The sequence below is a fragment of the Quercus lobata genome, chromosome 3, assembly GCF_001633185.2.
Source record: "Quercus lobata isolate SW786 chromosome 3, ValleyOak3.0 Primary Assembly, whole genome shotgun sequence".
Lineage (NCBI taxonomy): Eukaryota > Viridiplantae > Streptophyta > Magnoliopsida > Fagales > Fagaceae > Quercus > Quercus lobata.
In genome coordinates, this window is record NC_044906.1 from 25120503 (window position 1) to 25139396 (window position 18894).

At 38.6% G+C, this 18894-nt stretch overlaps 1 protein-coding gene and 1 pseudogene across 1 annotated transcript; both read right to left on the reverse strand.

Annotated features, from left to right (window-relative positions):
• Positions 1 to 812: 812 nt before the first annotated feature.
• Positions 813 to 2000, reverse strand: LOC115980630. The gene has a single exon (XM_031102860.1). The coding sequence runs from the start codon at positions 1998 to 2000 to the stop codon at positions 813 to 815; it is 1188 nt and encodes a 395-aa protein (XP_030958720.1).
• A 2966-nt stretch (positions 2001 to 4966) lies between these two features.
• LOC115982178 lies at positions 4967 to 7995 on the reverse strand (annotated as a pseudogene).
• Positions 7996 to 18894: the final 10899 nt, after the last annotated feature.

Below are 18894 nucleotides of genomic sequence, written 5' to 3' on the forward strand. Positions count from 1 at the left end.
TGATCAGATCGAGCTACCTGTAATCCATCTCCATTGCCAGAACAATCACCAGGACAGCCCACCAACCTGTCGTTACAGTCAACCAGCCCTCCTTCCACGCCTTGATCTTCATGTTGCCCCAACCTATACTCCCAGTTTAGGTTGCTTGCCTCATGGCCACTTCGATCACCAGAATTTACTCCGGAGCTTCCTCTTCGAACCTGACCCATCTCAGACACAGCAACAGCAGTGAAAAGGAACTCTCCAGCAGGCGACGGCACGGTAAGGTGTGACACAGCAACCTGACCCATCTCAGACACAGCGACGGCATCGGCTTAACCCATCATGTGCGACGGTGTGCTACTCACCTTGCTTCTCATCTCCGAGTGATTCTTTTTGTTTTCTTCCCCAGCGGCACCGATCAAAGTAGTGTACCCAGCCCTTGCACGTGCATCAGACTTCATGCCTTTAACTGAATTAGTTTTCATAGCGATAGCAGTGAAAAGGAACTCTCCAGCAGGCGACGACGCGGTAAGGTGTGACACAGCAACCTGACCCATCTCAGACACAGCGACGGCATCGGCTTAACCCATCATGTGCGACAGCGCGCTACTCACCTTGCTTCTCATCTCAGAGTGATCCTTTTTGTTTTCTTCCCCAGCGGCACCGATCAAAGTAGTGTACCCAGCCCTTGCATGTGCATCAGACTTCATGCCTTTAACTGAATTAGCCTTACGGGCTTTATCACTTTTAGGAACTTTAGTTTTCAAACCTGCATTATGGGCCAAACCGGCTTGGGCTTCTTTCCCTATTCTATGTATAACCTGCTCCACTTAGGCTTTATCCAGAATCCTCAAGGGAGACAATTTTCTCTTTGTCTCCCTGTTAAGCCCGTTGGAGCCATCATTCTTCTCCACACCAACCCAATTCCTCCTATTAGCTACCTGATGGCCGTTACTCCTCTGCTCAAAAGCAAGACCGTGGTCAAGTAAGGACCCACCACTCCTCTGAAATTTTGTCTCTTTCTTTCTACGTGCCACGACCACCCAAGGCCTATACAATCCTTCATGCACGTCCTCTCGTACGGCATCATCCTTTCCATGTGGTCCCATATTTACCTTAGCATTGTCAGCAGCATGCACAACGTGTGTGCTTGCACCTCTATCACTTGCACCTCCCACCTCCACTTCCTCACATGGCGGCACCGGCTTAACAACAAATGGATAGAACTCCCTTCTATGGCCCATTCTTCCACACTCAAAGCATAAGTTATGGATAACCTCATATGTAACGGTTTGCTGAAGTTTACCTATCATCACCGTAGTGATAAGCGACTTATCCACATCAACTTGGATACACAACCTTGCAAACTTGCCTCTAGATTTAGTCGTTGTAAAGGTATCAATCCTTAACACATTGCCAATAGCCTTCTGGATGTGTTGGAGAGCCTTGGCATTGTAGTACTTAATAGGTAACCCACTGAGCCTTATCCAAACTGTAATGGAAGACACCTTGGTTGACTCAAGCTTGAAATCTGGTTCCCATGGTCTAACCGAAAGGAAGTGGTCTCCTATAAACCAAGGACCTCTCTTTAGTACATTCTCAACATCCTCTTTCAATGACAACCTTATGAGAAAGAAGCCATGTTCAAGGTCTACAACATCCAAACGCCTTGCTGGCTTCCATAAAGATAATAGTCTAGCTTGAAGGAAATTTAATCCAACAGCTCTACCGTATACTTTCACAATCAAAGCTCTCGCCCATGGTCTTCGGATCTCTTGTTTAAGCTCCTTCGAGAACTTCATAGCTACCATACCTTGCCTAAGCGTTTCCACTTCGTCATCCAACTCGGCATCGTCATCCATGAACTCCTCAAAACAGAATGCCTGCGTGTATGCACCTAATATTTCACCCATAAGTCCACATCTTTCTCTCTCGACATTTTCAAACAAAGAGAAGCGCTGATCAGCATTTCTGTTCACATCACTTTTACACAAAAACAAAAGTGCCAATTGCACCATTGACACTTCTGTAAGTGCCACTAAACAATATAACAAAATCAATTCTCTCCATTTCTTTACTTTTCAAAGTAAATTTACTCACATATTACAAGTATATACTACCATATACAACGATCCCACACTAAGTTGTAATATTTGTTGAGTTAAACACGTGAACAAGCACTTTTATATTCAAAATTGGACTATTTAAACTACAAAACTTAACAAACACTAATGCTTGACTCACATACACTGACACTAGTGCATTGCACACACGACACTTAAGACACCTTCTAACACTTTTTACTTTGCTTCACTCTACTCATCACTCTACAAACTTGCTGCCTATGACACACACTTGCTTCACATCACTTCACATTAGTTGGTGCTTTATGACACACTTCACTTCACACCACTTTACTTCATACACTTGACACTTCTTCATATTTATACATGGGATAAAGTCGGTTAACTAACATGGGATAAGTTACCACAATAATAATTTTTGTTGCAATAAATTTTATATATATTTTTAAATCTTTTTTTCCCACTAAACACATCATATTTAACCATATCTTCACAAAATCAAAAAAAAAAAAAAAAAAAAAAAATCTACAAAAAATGCAAACCATCAATACTTGTTAAAAAATAGCAGTAATGAAAATTTGGGGATTTTTATAAGGCATTGATTTTTCTATTGCAACAAAATTATTACAAGTTATTGCAACAAATAAAATATTGTTGCAATAAATTAATACTTTTTAAGTCCTATTGCAACAAAAAAGCTTTACAAAGTGAATTAGTTCTTATTGCCACTAAAATTCCTTTTTGTTGCAATATAGGTTTTTTCTTGTAATGTCTAGAGAATTCTGGAAAGAAAGAGATTAAGAGAAACTCTAGAAATTTCTATAGACAAGAAAATTAATGTTGATTTTTAACAATATTCATATCCAATTTAGTTGACTCTTTATCATGCATAAAGAAACTTGTCTTTCAACTTAAACCACCCTTTAAAGTAATAAACTTAAAATATATAAATTTTTTGGCACCATTATACACAAAGTGATACAAACCCATGGGTAGAATTCACCATTGTAAGTCGGTTTTCATTTGTTATTATAGTCGACCACCACGTCGAGTAATCAAACATAGCTCATTGAGTATATGATAAAATGAGTTACAGTTTTGTGGTCGGATCGTGAAGGGAGCTACCTAGAGGCCAGATTAAAATTTCTTACTAAGTCATTGAATAACTGATAGGCGAGTGCAGTCGCCAAAAAAGAGAAAAGTCTACCATCAGGTCAGTGTCGATAGAACGAGCCGTTGTGGCCGTTGGCTGCGAAGCGTGGAAGTATGTTTTAATCCTATGTCCCATGTGACTAAAGTGTAAGCTTAAACATATGTAATAAGCTCTTAGGTACTCTCCCCTTGCAAGCTGCTTTTCAAGGGTGAGTTTTACCCATGACTTTGCGGAGTTAATTTCTCATGTTGTTGCTTTGGTGCTTCTTTCGAATGACAGACTCTCTTAGTCAAAATGGGCACAACCACAATCAAATTTTCCAATTTAGTGATCAAACAATGCCTCTTATGAAGGGAATTTAACCGAAATCCTAACCTATGAGAAACAAAAAAAATAGAGAAAACACACGCCAAAGAAAACAATCACACGCACAAGACAATATTTTACGTGGTTCGGCAATTTGCCTACGTCCATGGAGTTGCAAGGATTTCACTATTATCAGGGAAAAAAATACAAAAGTGTGGTTACAGTTTTTTCTCTCTCTCAAAAACACGGCAACCAACACAAACCCTAATCACACAATTGCATTTTATACACAAAACGGGCCAAAAAATTTTTCCCAAGGGCTCGGCCCAAGCCTGCACTCCATGGACTAAGCCTAAAAAAATCTTTCATTAAAAGCCACACAAAATTATTTGGGTCGGGTCAGGTCGTCAAACCGGATCAAACAAAACTAGTCTTCACAAAACCCAACATCTCAAGCATCCAGGAAAATTGTCCTAATGCCACTCCTTTTGAATTGCTAGCACCACTCTTTTGGTCACGTTTCACACCTTTGAAAGGTCCTAAAAGTTACACTACACATTTCCTCTCAGTTTGTGTAGACTCTTGGAGGCTATTGCAAGCTCCACTCCCAATTAATTGGGTATTTTGGCAATGCATAGCATATTTCACAACTATCATTGAAGTGAGAAGAGATAGGCCAATGTGAGTTAGGACATGTGGGGTTGGTGAACAGCCATGTGTTTGGTACAAAGGAGGAAGAGTTTTGGTCAGTTATGAATTGGTTTGAACCACAAAAGGGAGAGGGAGGGAAGTTTGCACCACCCTTTAGAATGTATGGCCCTGAACTAACATGTATAAGCTTGGAACACATGCTTGTACCTAGCAAGGTGGCCCGGGAGCCCCAATATGTCAACGTTGAAGTATGCGACAGCATTTGACAAGGATGTAAAGCCGGTTCATGTGTTGTATCAGGTAGGGAATGTGGAGGGAAAAGGGTTGATTGTGGTAATGCTTTCAATGGAAGAAGGGCTTGCAACGTCAGTGCTGGTGACTTTGCCTAAGAAGCAATGGGCTGAGCTATGCGAGGACCAAGCTATATTGCGTCTAGAACCAATAATGCTCCTTATATGTTAATTCTCCTATGTTTTAGCCGAAAATTATAATAATAAAAACAAAGAAGGCCTTATTTCACAAGATTAATTTTTTTAAAAAAAAGTGAAGAACAAACTCCCAAAAAATTGAAAAAAGAAGTGAGGAACAAACTGCCAATATATCTAATAGAGTGTGACATAGTGCAACCACATTGGTGCCATTCTAACAAAGTTTACATAATAATGTTGCTAATTTTGCAGTTTGAATGACTTAGCTAGTTATTTAACATAAATCTGGCCAGTCATTTCACCAGAAGCAGAACATGGCATTATTTAAGTAAAATGAACATCATCCATGTGTTAAAAGAGAATTAATTTTTTGGAGGAGTGTTGCCAAACTTCCAGAGAAAATGATCCGTGTTTTGAAAGCTTCTACTGCCAGCTACCTCTTCCATTGGTACTGCATCAGATATCTCTTTGAGGTCTTCTTCTGTAAGTTTCACCTTCAATGAGCCAATATTGTTCTCCAGGTTCTTGATCTTGGTTGTCCCTGTAAACGTTCCAAGGAAAATGAACGAAAAAGATAAGATATTTGTCACATTGGAAAATAAAATCTTGCAAAACTGTGATAGAACATGAGCATATTAGTGAACATTCATTCATGATTTTATTATTCCACGAAACCAAACTACCACTCTCTCAAAAATTTAGCCACTCGCCAGCTGTACGGCCAATGATGCCATGAAGACATTGCGATCAAAAACCTGAACCATGGTAAAATCTTATTTAGTTATGACAGCGACCTAACACTTTGTTTATGGCTATGTTTACACTAACTAAATATGAGTTCTTCTAAGGCTCTTATGACTTTATAGTAGGTATTATTGATATAATTTCCAGCCATGAAATGGATTGTTGTTTATTTATATGCCAAACTTTGAAAGTTGAGGCATGAAATCCTTATGGAAATTGGATTCGGATACTTATTGATGTTTTTGCTTGATGTTTGTCTCTATAAGATGCAGGTGATCTTGATTCTACATGTTGCACCTTATAGGGGAAGAGCATTATAGACTTGGAATCAAATTAATTTCAATTTGTAGCACACATAAGAAAATAGTATTAATAACAGTGAACAGAACTTCAGCCACTTATTTTTGTGAGGAAAATTTAAATATGTAGCACATTAACACTAATGCAATTAATCAGGGAATAAAGAAGGAAAAAGAAAGCCAATTACCAGGTATGGCTACAATGTCATCTCCTTGTTGGAGAACCCATGCAAGTGCAAGCTGAGCAGGAGTGCATTGGTGCTTTCTAGCAAGTCCTTCTATTCGACTAAAAATGGTCTTGTTCTTGTCCAAATTTTCTCCTTGGTAGCGAGGGTGAGAGTCCTTATAGAATAAAGAGCAGACTGTGAGTTTAGTTAAAGCATAGAGTTGCTTGTTTCCCTTAGACTAGCCTTTTGATCTTTGTCCTTTTGTGTTCATCTTCATGAACTCAATGTTTTTAATATTTTTGATCGTGAATTCTATTAAGTAAAAATTTCAATAGTAGATGTTACAATGCATAATTCTTTTAAAGCCCCAACTAAATAAACACCAGTGAAGATCAAACTCTTTAAGAAATAAAGCATGTAAAATAGTTCATCTCAATTATTTCATGTAAGCTATTAAAGGTGAAATGATGGAAAAGCTTAATTGCTAAATTTTAAAATTTCAGGGATAGTTGCAATTTTTCAAATATTAGAAATGAATTGGAACTTCTTGTAAACTGCAAGGACTAAAATAGTGTTTGCCCTTGTAGGTATTTTTTATTCAATGAACTTGAAGAATCATTGCTCAAAGAAAAATATCATTGTATCCTGAAAAATTATGCAAGCAATTTGAAAGTCTAACAAATAAATGACAATATATTGGTGAAATTTGTACAATATGCTATTTGCAGCCAAATTTTCCACTACTCCTTCGCCAGCGAAAAAACCACGACCAAGAGGACTGTATGGAACTATTCCAATTCCAAGCTCCCTACAGGCACAATAGCATCAAGATTCAAGAGAGCATACTCATGCTTCTGAATAAGATAATTTCAATATATTGAAATCAAAGCTACACAAAAATGGACAATTTTCCTTGTTGTAGCAGTCATTCAAAAATGATAGTAGTATTGGGATCCCAAGAAAGAATAGAAGGAAAAAATGGAGAGATTTAATTTTAGGATACATGCAATCAATCTCTCAATTAAAATGTTCACATTAAGAACTGATGAACATGTCGGTGGTGTATTCTTCAAAGGTTTCTTAAACACGGAAACAATCAAGAGACCAAAATTTATAAAAAAACATCATCCGTGAACTGAACATACCTGCAAAGTGGAATTATCTCTTCTTCAATATCACGAGTCCATAGAGACCACTCCATTTGTAAAGCTGTGATTGGATGCACAGCATGAGCCCTCTTTATTGTGCCTGGGCTAGCTTCTGATAGACCAATATACTTGACCTTTCCCTCTTCTACCAGTTTCTTAAGTTCACCAACCTACATTCCAATGAGATGTATCTAATGAAATTTGCAGAGAATTTGACAATTTCAAATTGCAAACAAGAAATAATTCAAAACGGTCAACCATTGCAGGCGTGTGATTGAAGGGGCGTGATCACTTACAGTTTCTTCTATGGGTACTTTTGTGTCTACCTGATGCTAATAATATAGATCAATGCATTCCAAATCAAGGTGCTTCAAGCTAGCCTCACAGCATGAGCGAACGTACTTAGGCCTACTGTTCACTTCCATCTGAGGATATCCTATTCTTTGGATACCAAATTTGGTGGCTATTTTGAATTTTCTCTCTTGGCAACTGCTTCAAGGCCTGAAAGATATAAACTTCTTTCAGTTAATATTATAGACTATTAACATGGTACTTGATTATAAATCAATTCACTAACAACAGAACTTATAGAAAATGGTATCCCAAAGATATTTCCACATCAGTGACCATCTTTAGTATCACAAAGATATAAATCAATTCACTAACAAAAATATTTGATTTTTTGAGCTAGTAAAATTAAAATTGGTGTCATTTACCTTTCCAAGCAGAATTTCATTAGTATGGGGTCCATAAATGTCAGATGAATCAAAGAAAGTGATTCCCTTACTGAAAGCATACTTTATGACTGCAATTCCATCCTCCTCAGGGAGAGGAGAATTGTAGACTCCTGTCAGGCTCATACATTCAAACCCTAACTTTGAGACTTGAGAAAACAAAATCAACAATTACAAAGAACAGAACAGCAAAAAGACAATGCAATTATAAATATCCGAATTTCTCTAAACACTTGTTTTTTCATTTCCAATCAAACTTGCTTCCAATAGCAGTTTCTCACTATGCCAATGCTCATAGATTGCCTCCTATTAAATTATACCTCTTTTTTTGAGGTTTATCCAATTAAAAAGCACCTACAGAACCGTAGCCATGAGCTGCTTGTGCTTTGATTATAGAATTGCGTTCCTTAGGGATGAGACAATTCCTGCTGCACTGGGAAGGTGTTGTTGAAAGGTGACAAATGAATATAGAAGACATCAACATTGCAACAACATCTCAAGACAGGTACAGTGTAAGGTTGAATTTATTCAATCATCTAATTGGCTTTATTCCGTGCCAAATTTGCTTGTAATTCAGCATTTAGTAACCCTGTATTTAGGTGGGTTTGATGTAAGGGTAGTGAGTGAGATAGAGTGAAGATTGCTCAAGAGTGTGCAAGAAAACAGAGACTCGCGGCTGGGACTCGCGGGTGACTCGCGGCTGCAAGCCGCTAGACGCAGCACACGTGCCAAGCATGCAGGAAGATGAACAGTCATGCTAGCTGGAGCACTACAGGACAAAACAGGACAACTGGCCATACGGTTATCTCGCGACTGGATCTCGCGACTTGGTCAAGCCGCGAGGTCAAGCCGCGAGCCACCTCTGTTTTGTAAAAACTGACGTTCACATTCCTCTCCCACTCCAGTATAAATACCCCTTTTACCCACGATTGAAAGAGAGTTTCCAGAGAGAATTTTGAGAGAGAAACCCTAAAGAAAAACAAGATTGTTTCACCCACAATCTATACCTTAGAGTCTCTTCAAATTCCTCAACTCTCTTCCTCTCCATTGTCAAATCCTTGAGAGGCATTATACCAAACCTGGTTCTCATCATCATCATCACTGTGAGACAGTTGTTTGGATTTCTGGGAAGCAGTTAGGAAGGAACCAATCTTCATTGGTTGATGCTACGGTCTAGTAGCGGAATCCGGGAAGCTAGAAAAGAAAAAGGTTCGGCGCAACCTCGTTGGAGCAAGAAGCTTGGAGGGCTTAGGTGTACTGGGTAGATTAGGCTTGGAGGGTCTATTGCTGTCCTTGTATCCCAACTACATTTTCTAGTGGATTGTTTACCGCTTGGAGGGCGGCGGAGAGGTTTTACGCTGAGGGTTTCGGTTTCCTCTTCGATAACACATCGCGTGTTGTCTTTGTGTTTGCATCTTCCTTCCCTTTTATCTTTGCCTTTTATTATCTGCTGTGGGTTGTGATTTTAATTTGGCTTAGATAGTTTATCCAATTCTATATTATAGCTTATGTTCATTTTCCGCACATTAGTTGTTTGACATAATGCTTGAATTGGTTAAGTTGTAAATTGGGGGTCTAAACGTTCAAGGGTGTTTTTACACGTTTTTTGAACTTTCAATTGGTATCAGAGCAGGTACACTTGTTGTGGTTTTATTACCTAAGTGTGATCCTAGACCCTTGTGTTGTGGTTGATTGTTTTGGAATATACCATGCTGAATTGTAGCTTAAGTGTTTGTGAAAATGACTCTATGCATATGTCTGAAAGGTGTCTTACTGATGATCTTGTAGAGTTGTTAAAAACTAAGAAACATGCTAGAGTATTTGTTCACATGCTGGAATATCTTGAAAATCAGAATCATGTCTTACACAGTAGCATATCTGAATCTAAATCATTGATTAAGAAATATAAAAGAAAGAATAGAATGTTGTGTGAGATGATTGAGAATCTGAAAATGAAAAATCAAATTGAAAGAAGTATGAAAACTGATGATGAGTTTGTGTTTGAAGGTCAAGAATGTCTGTCACATGTGAACCTATTTGTGCATACCTCATTGAAGGTGTTTAATGCGTGTTTGTGGTATCTTGACAGTGGGTGTTCTCGCCATATGACAGGGGATAAGTCTCTGTTTAAGACACTCAAAGAAAAGGTTGGTGACTATTTGACCTTTGGTGATGGAAGTCATGCTCAAGTCCTAGGCAAAGGAACCATTGAGATACCTAGTTTGCCGCTGTTGAAAGATGTGTTGTACATAAAAGGGCTGAAGGCGAATTTGCTGAGCATCACTCAAATTTGTGATGATGATTTTCTGGTACAATTCTCTAAGAAGGGATGTTTGATCATCAATGAAGAGGGGATTCAGGTTTTGGAAGGAAATCGTACTACAGATAACTGTTATGGAATAGTTCCCACGGCACCCATATCGTGTAGAAGTGCTCATGTGGATATGTTGGAGCTGTGGCATCACAGATTTGGGCATGCCAACTTCAAACAAGTAGCAAAATTTTCCAAACTTGAAGCAGTCGAGGGACTTCCTAAGTTTGGAAAAGTGAAGAAGACCGTTTGTGGTGCGTGTCAAATGGGGAAGCAAACTAAGGCAAGTCATCACAAGGTGAATGTGATAGCCACCTCTCTGTGCTTGGAGTTACTTCATGTTGATCTAATGGGGCCTACCAGAACTAAAAGCCTAGGGGGGAAGAGATACATTATGGTTATTGTGGACGACTACTGAAGATACACTTGGGTTGAATTCCTTAGAGAAAAACCAGAAGCTTGTGAGAGGTTGGAGATTCTGTGCAAGAAACTACAAAACGAAAAAGGGATTCCGATAGCCAAAGTTAGAAGTGATCATGGGAGGGAATTTGAGAATGCAAGATTCGAGTCCTTCTGTGAGAAGAATGGAATTAAAAGAGAATTTTCAGCTCCCAAAACTCCACAACAAAATGGAGTGGTAGAGAGAAAAAATCGTGTGATTCAGGAGATGGCAAGAGTCATGTTGCTTAACAAGCAAATACCTCAAAAATTTTGGGGAGAAGCTGTCAACACCTCGTGTCACATTGGCAATAGGATTTTCTTTCGAGTTGGTACAAAGAAGACTGCCTATGAGATATGGAATGGGAAGAAGCCAAAAGTGAAGTATTTCCGGGTGTTTGGAAGTAAATGCTATATCCTAAATGATCGAGAGAATCTTGAGAAGTTTGATGCGAGAAGTGATGAGGGTATTTTTCTTGGCTACTCTACTACAAGTCGAGCGTATAGAGTGTTTAACAAGAGAACAAAAACTGTGATGGAGTCCATAAATGTCAAGATTGATGATGCCTTACCTAAGGTGGAAATGATTGATGATGTAGAAGGGCCGAGCACCAAAGAGGCCGATGTTGAGGTAGAAGCTTTGGATATAGAAGGTGAAGAACCTATACCAGAAGTAGAATCGACTCCCATCAACCCAAGAATGGAAACGAGATCGATGTCTAGAACATCAAGCCCTCTTACTCCTTCGAAAGTTCATCTTCCTATCTGTCGTAGTGATGAAGTTTCCACTTCAAAAAGGCCATCTTCAAGAGTTATCAAGAATCATCCGGAAAGTAACATCATAGGATCTCTTGATGATGGTCTTCGCCTCAGGAAAGGAAACATTCTGCTAACTAATCATGTAACATATCACTGCTATCTTGCACAGTTTGAACCAAAAAGGGTTGAAGAGGCTCTTCAAGATGAGAATTGGGTTGAGTCAATGCATGAAGAGCTGAATCAGTTTGTGAGGAATGATGTGTGGGAACTTGCTCCACGGCCTGAGAACATTCATGTTATAGGCACAAAATGGATTTTTAAAAACAAAACTGATGAAGATGGAGAGATAATTCGAAACAAATCTCGGTTAGTCGCTCAAGGATACACTCAAGTAGAAGGAGTGGATTTTGATGAATCTTTTGCTCCGGTGGCAAGACTCGAATCCATTCGAATCCTCATGTCCATTGCGTGCACCTTGAATTTCAAACTTTATCAAATGGATGTAAAGTGTGCATTTCTGAATGGATATCTAAATGAAGAAGTATTTGTTGAGCAACCAAAAGGATTTGAGGATCCTCATTTTCCAGATCATGTATTAAGATTGAAGAAAGCCCTTTATGGCTTGAAACAAGCGCCTAGAGCCTGGTACGATCGTCTTACACATTATCTTCTAGATAGAGGTTTCAAGAGAGGGTATGCCGATCGAACTCTGTTTGTCAAAAATGATGAAGATTATCTCCTTGTGGCACAAGTCTATGTTGATGATATAGTGTTTGGGGCAACCATCGAAGATCGTGCTACTGAATTTTCTGAGGAGATGAAGAAGGAGTTTGAGATGAGTATGGTGGGGGAACTCACATTTTTCTTGGGTCTTCAAGTCAAACAACAAAAGGAGGGCATATTTGTATCTCAAGAGAAGTATGCCAGAAACATTGTCAAGAAGTTTGGACTAGACTCCAGAAAACATGCCTCCACTCCCATGAGCTCATCCACTAAACTGAATGTTGATTCATCTGGAGTCGAAGTAAGTCCTACACTGTATAGGAGCATCATAGGGAGTTTGCTCTACCTTACAGCCAGTAGACCGGACATTGCTTTTAGTGTGGGCGTTTGTGCCAGGTACCAAGCTAATCCGAAGGAATCTCATCTGACTGCTGCTAAGCGAATCATTCGATATGTGAATGGTACTGCAAACTATGGTCTATGGTATTCAAAAGACTCAAATGCTTGTCTTGCTGGGTATTCAGATGCTGACTGGGCTGGCAGTGTAGACGATCGGAAAAGCACTTCGGGCGGCTGTTTCTATCTTGGTAACAATCTTGTCTCGTGGATGAGCAAAAAGCAGAATTCAGTGTCTCTATCTACTGCAGAAGCAGAATACATCGCTGCTGGAAGTTGCTGCACTCAGCTTCTTTGGATGAAGAAATTACTTCATGACTATGGAATTCCTCAAGAAACGATGTGTGTCTTCTGTGACAACACCAGTGCCATCAATCTTTCCAAGAATCCTGTCCAGTATTCAAAGTCTAAACACATAGAGATACGTTACCATTTCATTCGGGATTTGGTAGAGAAAAGAGTTGTGTGTCTTGAGTTCATACACACCGACAATCAAAAGGCGGACATCTTCACCAAGCCTCTCGATGGTCCACGGTTTGAATCACTCCGTAAGACCATTGGTGCTGGTACAATTCCTTGACTCTCTTGTGTGTTGTGTGCTTCACATATTTATAATATGATATGTTTGCTTGTGATGGGGCACACACTTCTTTGTTAGCTCTTTGTGCAACTTGTTTATTGTTTGTTTGTCCATCTGTGAATTCTGTTGGTTCTTTCTTTGTTTGTTCAATCATTTTCTTCTTTTATGTCAAAAATCTAAAAATCACATAAAAATTAGAAAATCAAAAAGCTTGATTGACATTGTTGAGTTTTTTGTCTCAAAACTTGTTTTGCCTTGTACCTTTGTGCTAATGGCTTTGTGCATTTTCGAGCATTACTTGTTTTCATGCACTCATATCTATGTGGGAGAAATCCAGAAATCGTTGTGATTGTTGTAAATAGATCTTCAAACTTGTCATAAATGATTAGTGAATGGTTTTGTTGATCTTGAGACATGCATAGACTTGTGTCTATATATCTTCCCACTCTTTATTTTTGTTTTGCTAAAAGAGCTCACCAAATGTAAATCTCCAAATGAAAAGAGATATTGAGCTGCAAAAGCCTGTCGCACATTCTAGTATTTGACTAGGAAAAAGGGTAAGCGACCATATATTGAAGTGAATGTTTATTCAAAAAGCCAAAGGCTTATTCATTAAAGTGAAATATCAAATATCACTCTCACAATGAGAGGTGATTGGCTCAAAAGATCAAAAAGATCAAATGTTATGATTGAAAGTGGAGTCAAATGTAAAGCTCCAAATCATGTTATCAAGTTTTGTGGGAAGTCATATATACATACTTCTATAATTGAGATGGGTCACATGATCTAGTGCTAATTGTGTATGTCTTGGTTGAATTGATCATTGAAGCTTCACATTAGACTAAGGACTATCTCATTGTTGATATCCACACACAACACACAAGTTTATGTTCAATAAATGCCATATTCATTTGTGTGATTGTACTTGATGAAATGTGTTTTCACATGCTCAATCTTTGTTAATTCAAGCACAAAAAGATTTTTGAGTGTTTTAGGTGTTTTTGGAAAGTATTTTGTTTAAAAAATCTGAAAATTTTAAAAATCCTGTTTTGCCCTGTTTTGGCAGCTCAGTTGCAGGTATGTCAAGTTGCGAGCCTCAGTCGCATCTTCGCTGGTCATTTTTGGCGACTTGTTCGCGAGTGGAAGGTCCAGTCGTGAGGTTCACTCAGAGATTTTCGCGGCTCAGCTCGCGACTCACTCGTGGGTAGACCTTCCAGTCGCGAAAAACACTTAGAAAAATTTTTCAAATTTTTGTCCTTGAGTGTTTTGGCTGCTTGATCTGGCGACTATTTGGCAACTCATTTCAGTTGCGAAAATCGCGTGTTTTAGACATACAGGGGCAGTTTTTGACATATAGGGGCAGTTTTTAAACTTTTTGTTTTTCCCTCGATCTTTTTGTGACTGTTCATTGTCTTTCTCATCTGCTCTTACCCATTCACACTGTGCCTCCATTTTAGATCTCCATTGTTTGCCTCTTTTCAGCTCAAAATCATCAAGTAACAGGTATGGTTGTTCTGTCTTGAACTCTTTTCTACTTGTTGTTATGGGTTTCCCTCTGGATTATTCGCATTTGATTGTGTTTTTGAGATGGGTTTTTAGCTCAACTATTACTCTTTGTCCATGCTTAGCTTTTGATAGTTTCTGTCTCTGTTTTGAGCTATTTTATATTGTTGGTTTTGTTCTTCATCATGAGCTTAGCTAGGGTTAGCTATTTCTGTCTGATCTGCTGTTGATGTGGTGTTTCAAAATCATCATGTGTGGTATCCAGTTGATGTGTTGTTGAATGTGGGTTCTTTTTCAGCTGATTGTGTGGTTTATTTTGTCTACCTCTTCTGTGTAGTTCAATTTGGGCCATTTGTGTCCCTCTTTGCTATTTTCGGGCCATTTTCATCTAGCTATTAGGGTTTCTTCATTGTCCCTTAATTTCCACTAACCCACTGCTAATACAGTATATTGGATTGTGTTCTGCCATTTCTCTTGTTCATAATACAGACTAGTCATGTCACCATTCAAGAAAGCTGCTGTGAAAGGAGGTAGTTCCAAAGGGAAGGAACCAGTAATTGATGTTGATGATTATCCGCTCAAACAAAAGGGACTTGCTCTTCATCAAAGAGTTTCGATCCCAACAAGTTCAGATCATATGCAGCCTATCAGTCTTATGAGAATTTCTTTCTACATGCCAAACCATTACTAGAAAGAGCTTTGGATCAGTCCTCACTTCATGACACTGACATTCCGAAATGGTTTGCTCACAAGGATTGGAATTACCTTCTCTCTGATCCGGATGACGCGTATGAAGAGTTGGTAAAAGAATTTTATGCTAACGCAATTGTGGAAGGAGATGAACTTAAGTGCTGGGTTCGGAAAAAGAGCTTTTCTGTCTCTCCTGCATATCTGGCAGAAATTCTTCACATCAACAGACCCATTTTCCGACATTCGCCGGTTTACGATGATCTCTGTCCTGATGAGGAGCTTCTCAAAGAAAGTCTTGGTCAAGACTTGGAGTTCTCGCCAAATGGCAAATCCATCAGTGTTTCCTCTCTTTCTCCAAAACTGAGAGTGCTTACAATTGTAATGTTTCACAATTTGTACCCTTTATCAAGCACTGGGTATATGAACCTCGGACGGGCTTTGTTTCTTCATGATCTAATCTCTGATGTGGAAATAGACATCTGTGCTCATATCTTTCATGTTCTGCGCAAAACGGTTCTTCGAACTGAGTCTCAGATATGCGTTCCTTTCTGCAGTCTCATTTCACGGATCTTGAAGCTCAAGGGAATTTATCCAATGGCTGATGAATCTCCTATGTCCAAACCAAGTCCAATCAACATGCGTACATTCAATGCAAGCATTGGACATAGTCGGAAGAGAGCCAAACCAGAAACTTCTGCATCTCACAGTGACTCTCAGTTTAGCACTCTCTCCCTCGATGAGAAACTTGATCGCATTGTATCCTCTGTCCACGAGTTGAATACAAAGATGGGCTCACAGCTTCTCTACACCATCAAAGCACTCGGTGGGATATGAAGTTTACTTCTCTTCAAACTCAATTGGATCAAATTCAGAGAAAGCTGGAAGAGGATGACTAGCCTATTCCATGACAAAAAGGGGGAAAGATAGGCATGATCAGAGGGGGAGTGTCTTTACCTAAGGGGGAGTGTCTTTACATTCTTCTTCAGCTTAAGTTTTCACTTTACGTTGTTTTGTAAACTGTTATTCAGGATGTTTTGTGTTTTGTACCCATGTGCTTTTGTAAGCTTTTAGGGTTTATGTTTTATGCATAGTTTGTAGGCTTTATGGTTTGTACCTTACTTAATGCAGCCTTTATGCTATGTTGAAATCAGTACTTTAATCTAAATGTTCTGCATTTTGGTTTATGTACTGTCACTCTTGTGCCCTTGTAGGATTGTTCCTAGATGCATATACCTTGTGAGTTATGCATTGGTTGAGTGTTGAACATACAAGTGTCTTGCCTTGTGCTTGTTAACTTGTATGTCCTTGTGTTCATTCCAAGTGTGAATGAGCACTGTGATCACTACCTTGTGGTGTTCACTTGGTTGATCAAGTCATGGTCTGTTTCATAACTCCATCTTTGCTTGATCACATATTGCCTGTTTCATATGCATTTTATAATTTTCTGCTTACAATGATCATGGTGTATTGTTGTGTTTCAAGAGTATTATGTTCATATGATTCAAGTGCTTCACAGCTTCTAGAGTTAGGTGTGAGTGAGTTTTGTTCAACTGTTCCCAACTCACATGTTAAGTCTAGAGTCTGTTTTAGGGTTTTGTCATGGAATAGCCAAAGGGGGAGATTGTAAGGTTGAATTTATTCAACCATCTAATTGGCTTTATTCCGTACCAAATTTGCTTGTAATTCAGCATTTAGTAACCCTGTATTTAGGTGGGTTTGATGTAAGGGTAGTGAGTGAGAGAGAGTGAAGATTGCTCAAGAGTGTGCAAGAAAATAGAGACTCGCGGCTGGGACTCGCGGGTGACTTGCGGCTGCAAGCCGCCAGACGCAGTACACGTGCCAAGCATGCTGGAAGATGAACAGTCATGCTAGCTGGAGCACTACAGGACAAAACAGGACAGCTGGCCATACGGTTATCTCGCGACTGGATCTCGAGACTTGGTCAAGCCGCGAGCCACCCCTGTTTTGTAAAAACTGACGTTTCACATTCCTCTCCCACTCCAGTATAAATACCTCTTTTACCCTCGATTGAAAGAGAGTTTCCAGAGAGAATTTTGAGAGAGAAACCCTAAAGAAAAACAAGATTGTTTCACCCACAATCTATACCTTAGAGTCTCTTCAAATTCCTCAATTCTCTTCCTCTCCATTGTCAAATCCTTGAGAGGCATTATACCAAACCTGGTTCTTACCATCATCATCACTGTGAGACAGTTGTTTGGATTTCTGGGAAGCAGTTAGGAAGGAACCAATCTTCATTGGTTGATGCTACGGTCTAGTAGCGGAATCCGGGAAGCTAGAAAAGAAAAAGGTTTGGCGCAACCTCGTTGGAGCAAGAAGCTTAGAGGGCTTAGGTGCACTGGGTAGATTAGGCTTGGAGGGTCTATTGCTGTCCTTGTATCCCAACTGTATTTTTTAGTGGATTGTTTACCGCTTGGAGGGCGGCGGAGAGGTTTTACGCCGAGGGCTTCGGTTTCCTCTTCGATAACACATCACGTGTTGTCTTTGTGTTTGCATCTTCCTTCCTCTCTATCTTTGCATTTTTATTATCTGCTGTGGATTTTATTTTGTTATGGCTTAGATAGGTTTTAACCTATTTCATATTATAGCATATGTTAAGTTTCCACACACTAGTTGTTTGACATATTTCTTGAATTGGTTAAGTTGTAATTTGGGGGTCTAAACATTCAAAGGTGTTTTTACACGTTTTTTGAACTTTCATAAAGTTTAGCACTTCTCTACAAACTCATTCCCAGTGTAGCATGTGACTAAACTAAATAGCTTCATACAAATTGTTTCAAATTTATAATTGCACCTTAATTCTTCTGATCACAAAAAGGTTACTTTGCAACTCCCAAAATTGGTTTAATTTTCTTCTAATCTTCCCATAATTCAAACCAGCCTGCAACCCACACTGCGGGGTACATTCTTATTACTATTTTTTTTATTTAAAAAAAAAAAGTCTTTTAGTGGTTTGGTTTTTTTTAGAATAAAAACTCATCCAACAACCTTATAAGGGACTTGTGGTTGCACTTGGACCTTTTTTTTTTAAAAAAAAATTGTTGAGAAGTAAACTTTTAAGCAGTCTTTTATTTATTGGGCTTGGCTTAAAAAAAAAAAAAAAGTTAATTTAATATAGAATGAATACAGCTTTTTAAAAGTTGTGGTAGCATTTGTTAAAAGTTCTCTCTCTGTTTTTTATTGACCTATAGTCTAAACAAATGTTACATGTTAGACCATTTTTTTGTTTCCCACTGCTTAAGATTCCTAGTTCCAATAGGATAATGGATTTCTAAATGGCTGAATCATACAAAAAGTTTAAATGGGGATTGAACACTTGCTGAATGTGTAGTTAATATAACATATAGAGATATTACTTAACCTAAAAGCTTAAATCTATAGGTATGAGTCTAGTTATGTTTTGTTAAACACTCATTTTTGTTATTAGCATCCAATGTGTGACTTCACTACTCAACATTTTTTTGAGGGGTTTCACTACTCAGCATAACTACATTGCTTACCTGTGAATATTCTTACAATAATAGATAATAAATATGCATGATTTGAGACTCAAAGTAATGGTTAATGAATATTGAGTTAGTGTAGATGGATACTTGTAACTTTAAAATCTCGAAATAGATCAAATTATGTAGATTGGTTTTCAAAGAAATTGTGAATTGAACATATACAAAGTGGAAGTTTCTTGAATATATATATATATATATATATTTATATATTGAAATGGGCATTCAAGGAATGCCATTGGGTTTTATCCTCAAAGGATCATTATTAGCAGGGGAC

Bases quoted from the DNA above. Each gene is read 5' to 3' on its own strand.
- LOC115980630 (XM_031102860.1), bottom strand. From the start codon at position 2,000: ATGGTGCAATTGGCACTTTTGTTTTTGTGTAAAAGTGATGTGAACAGA.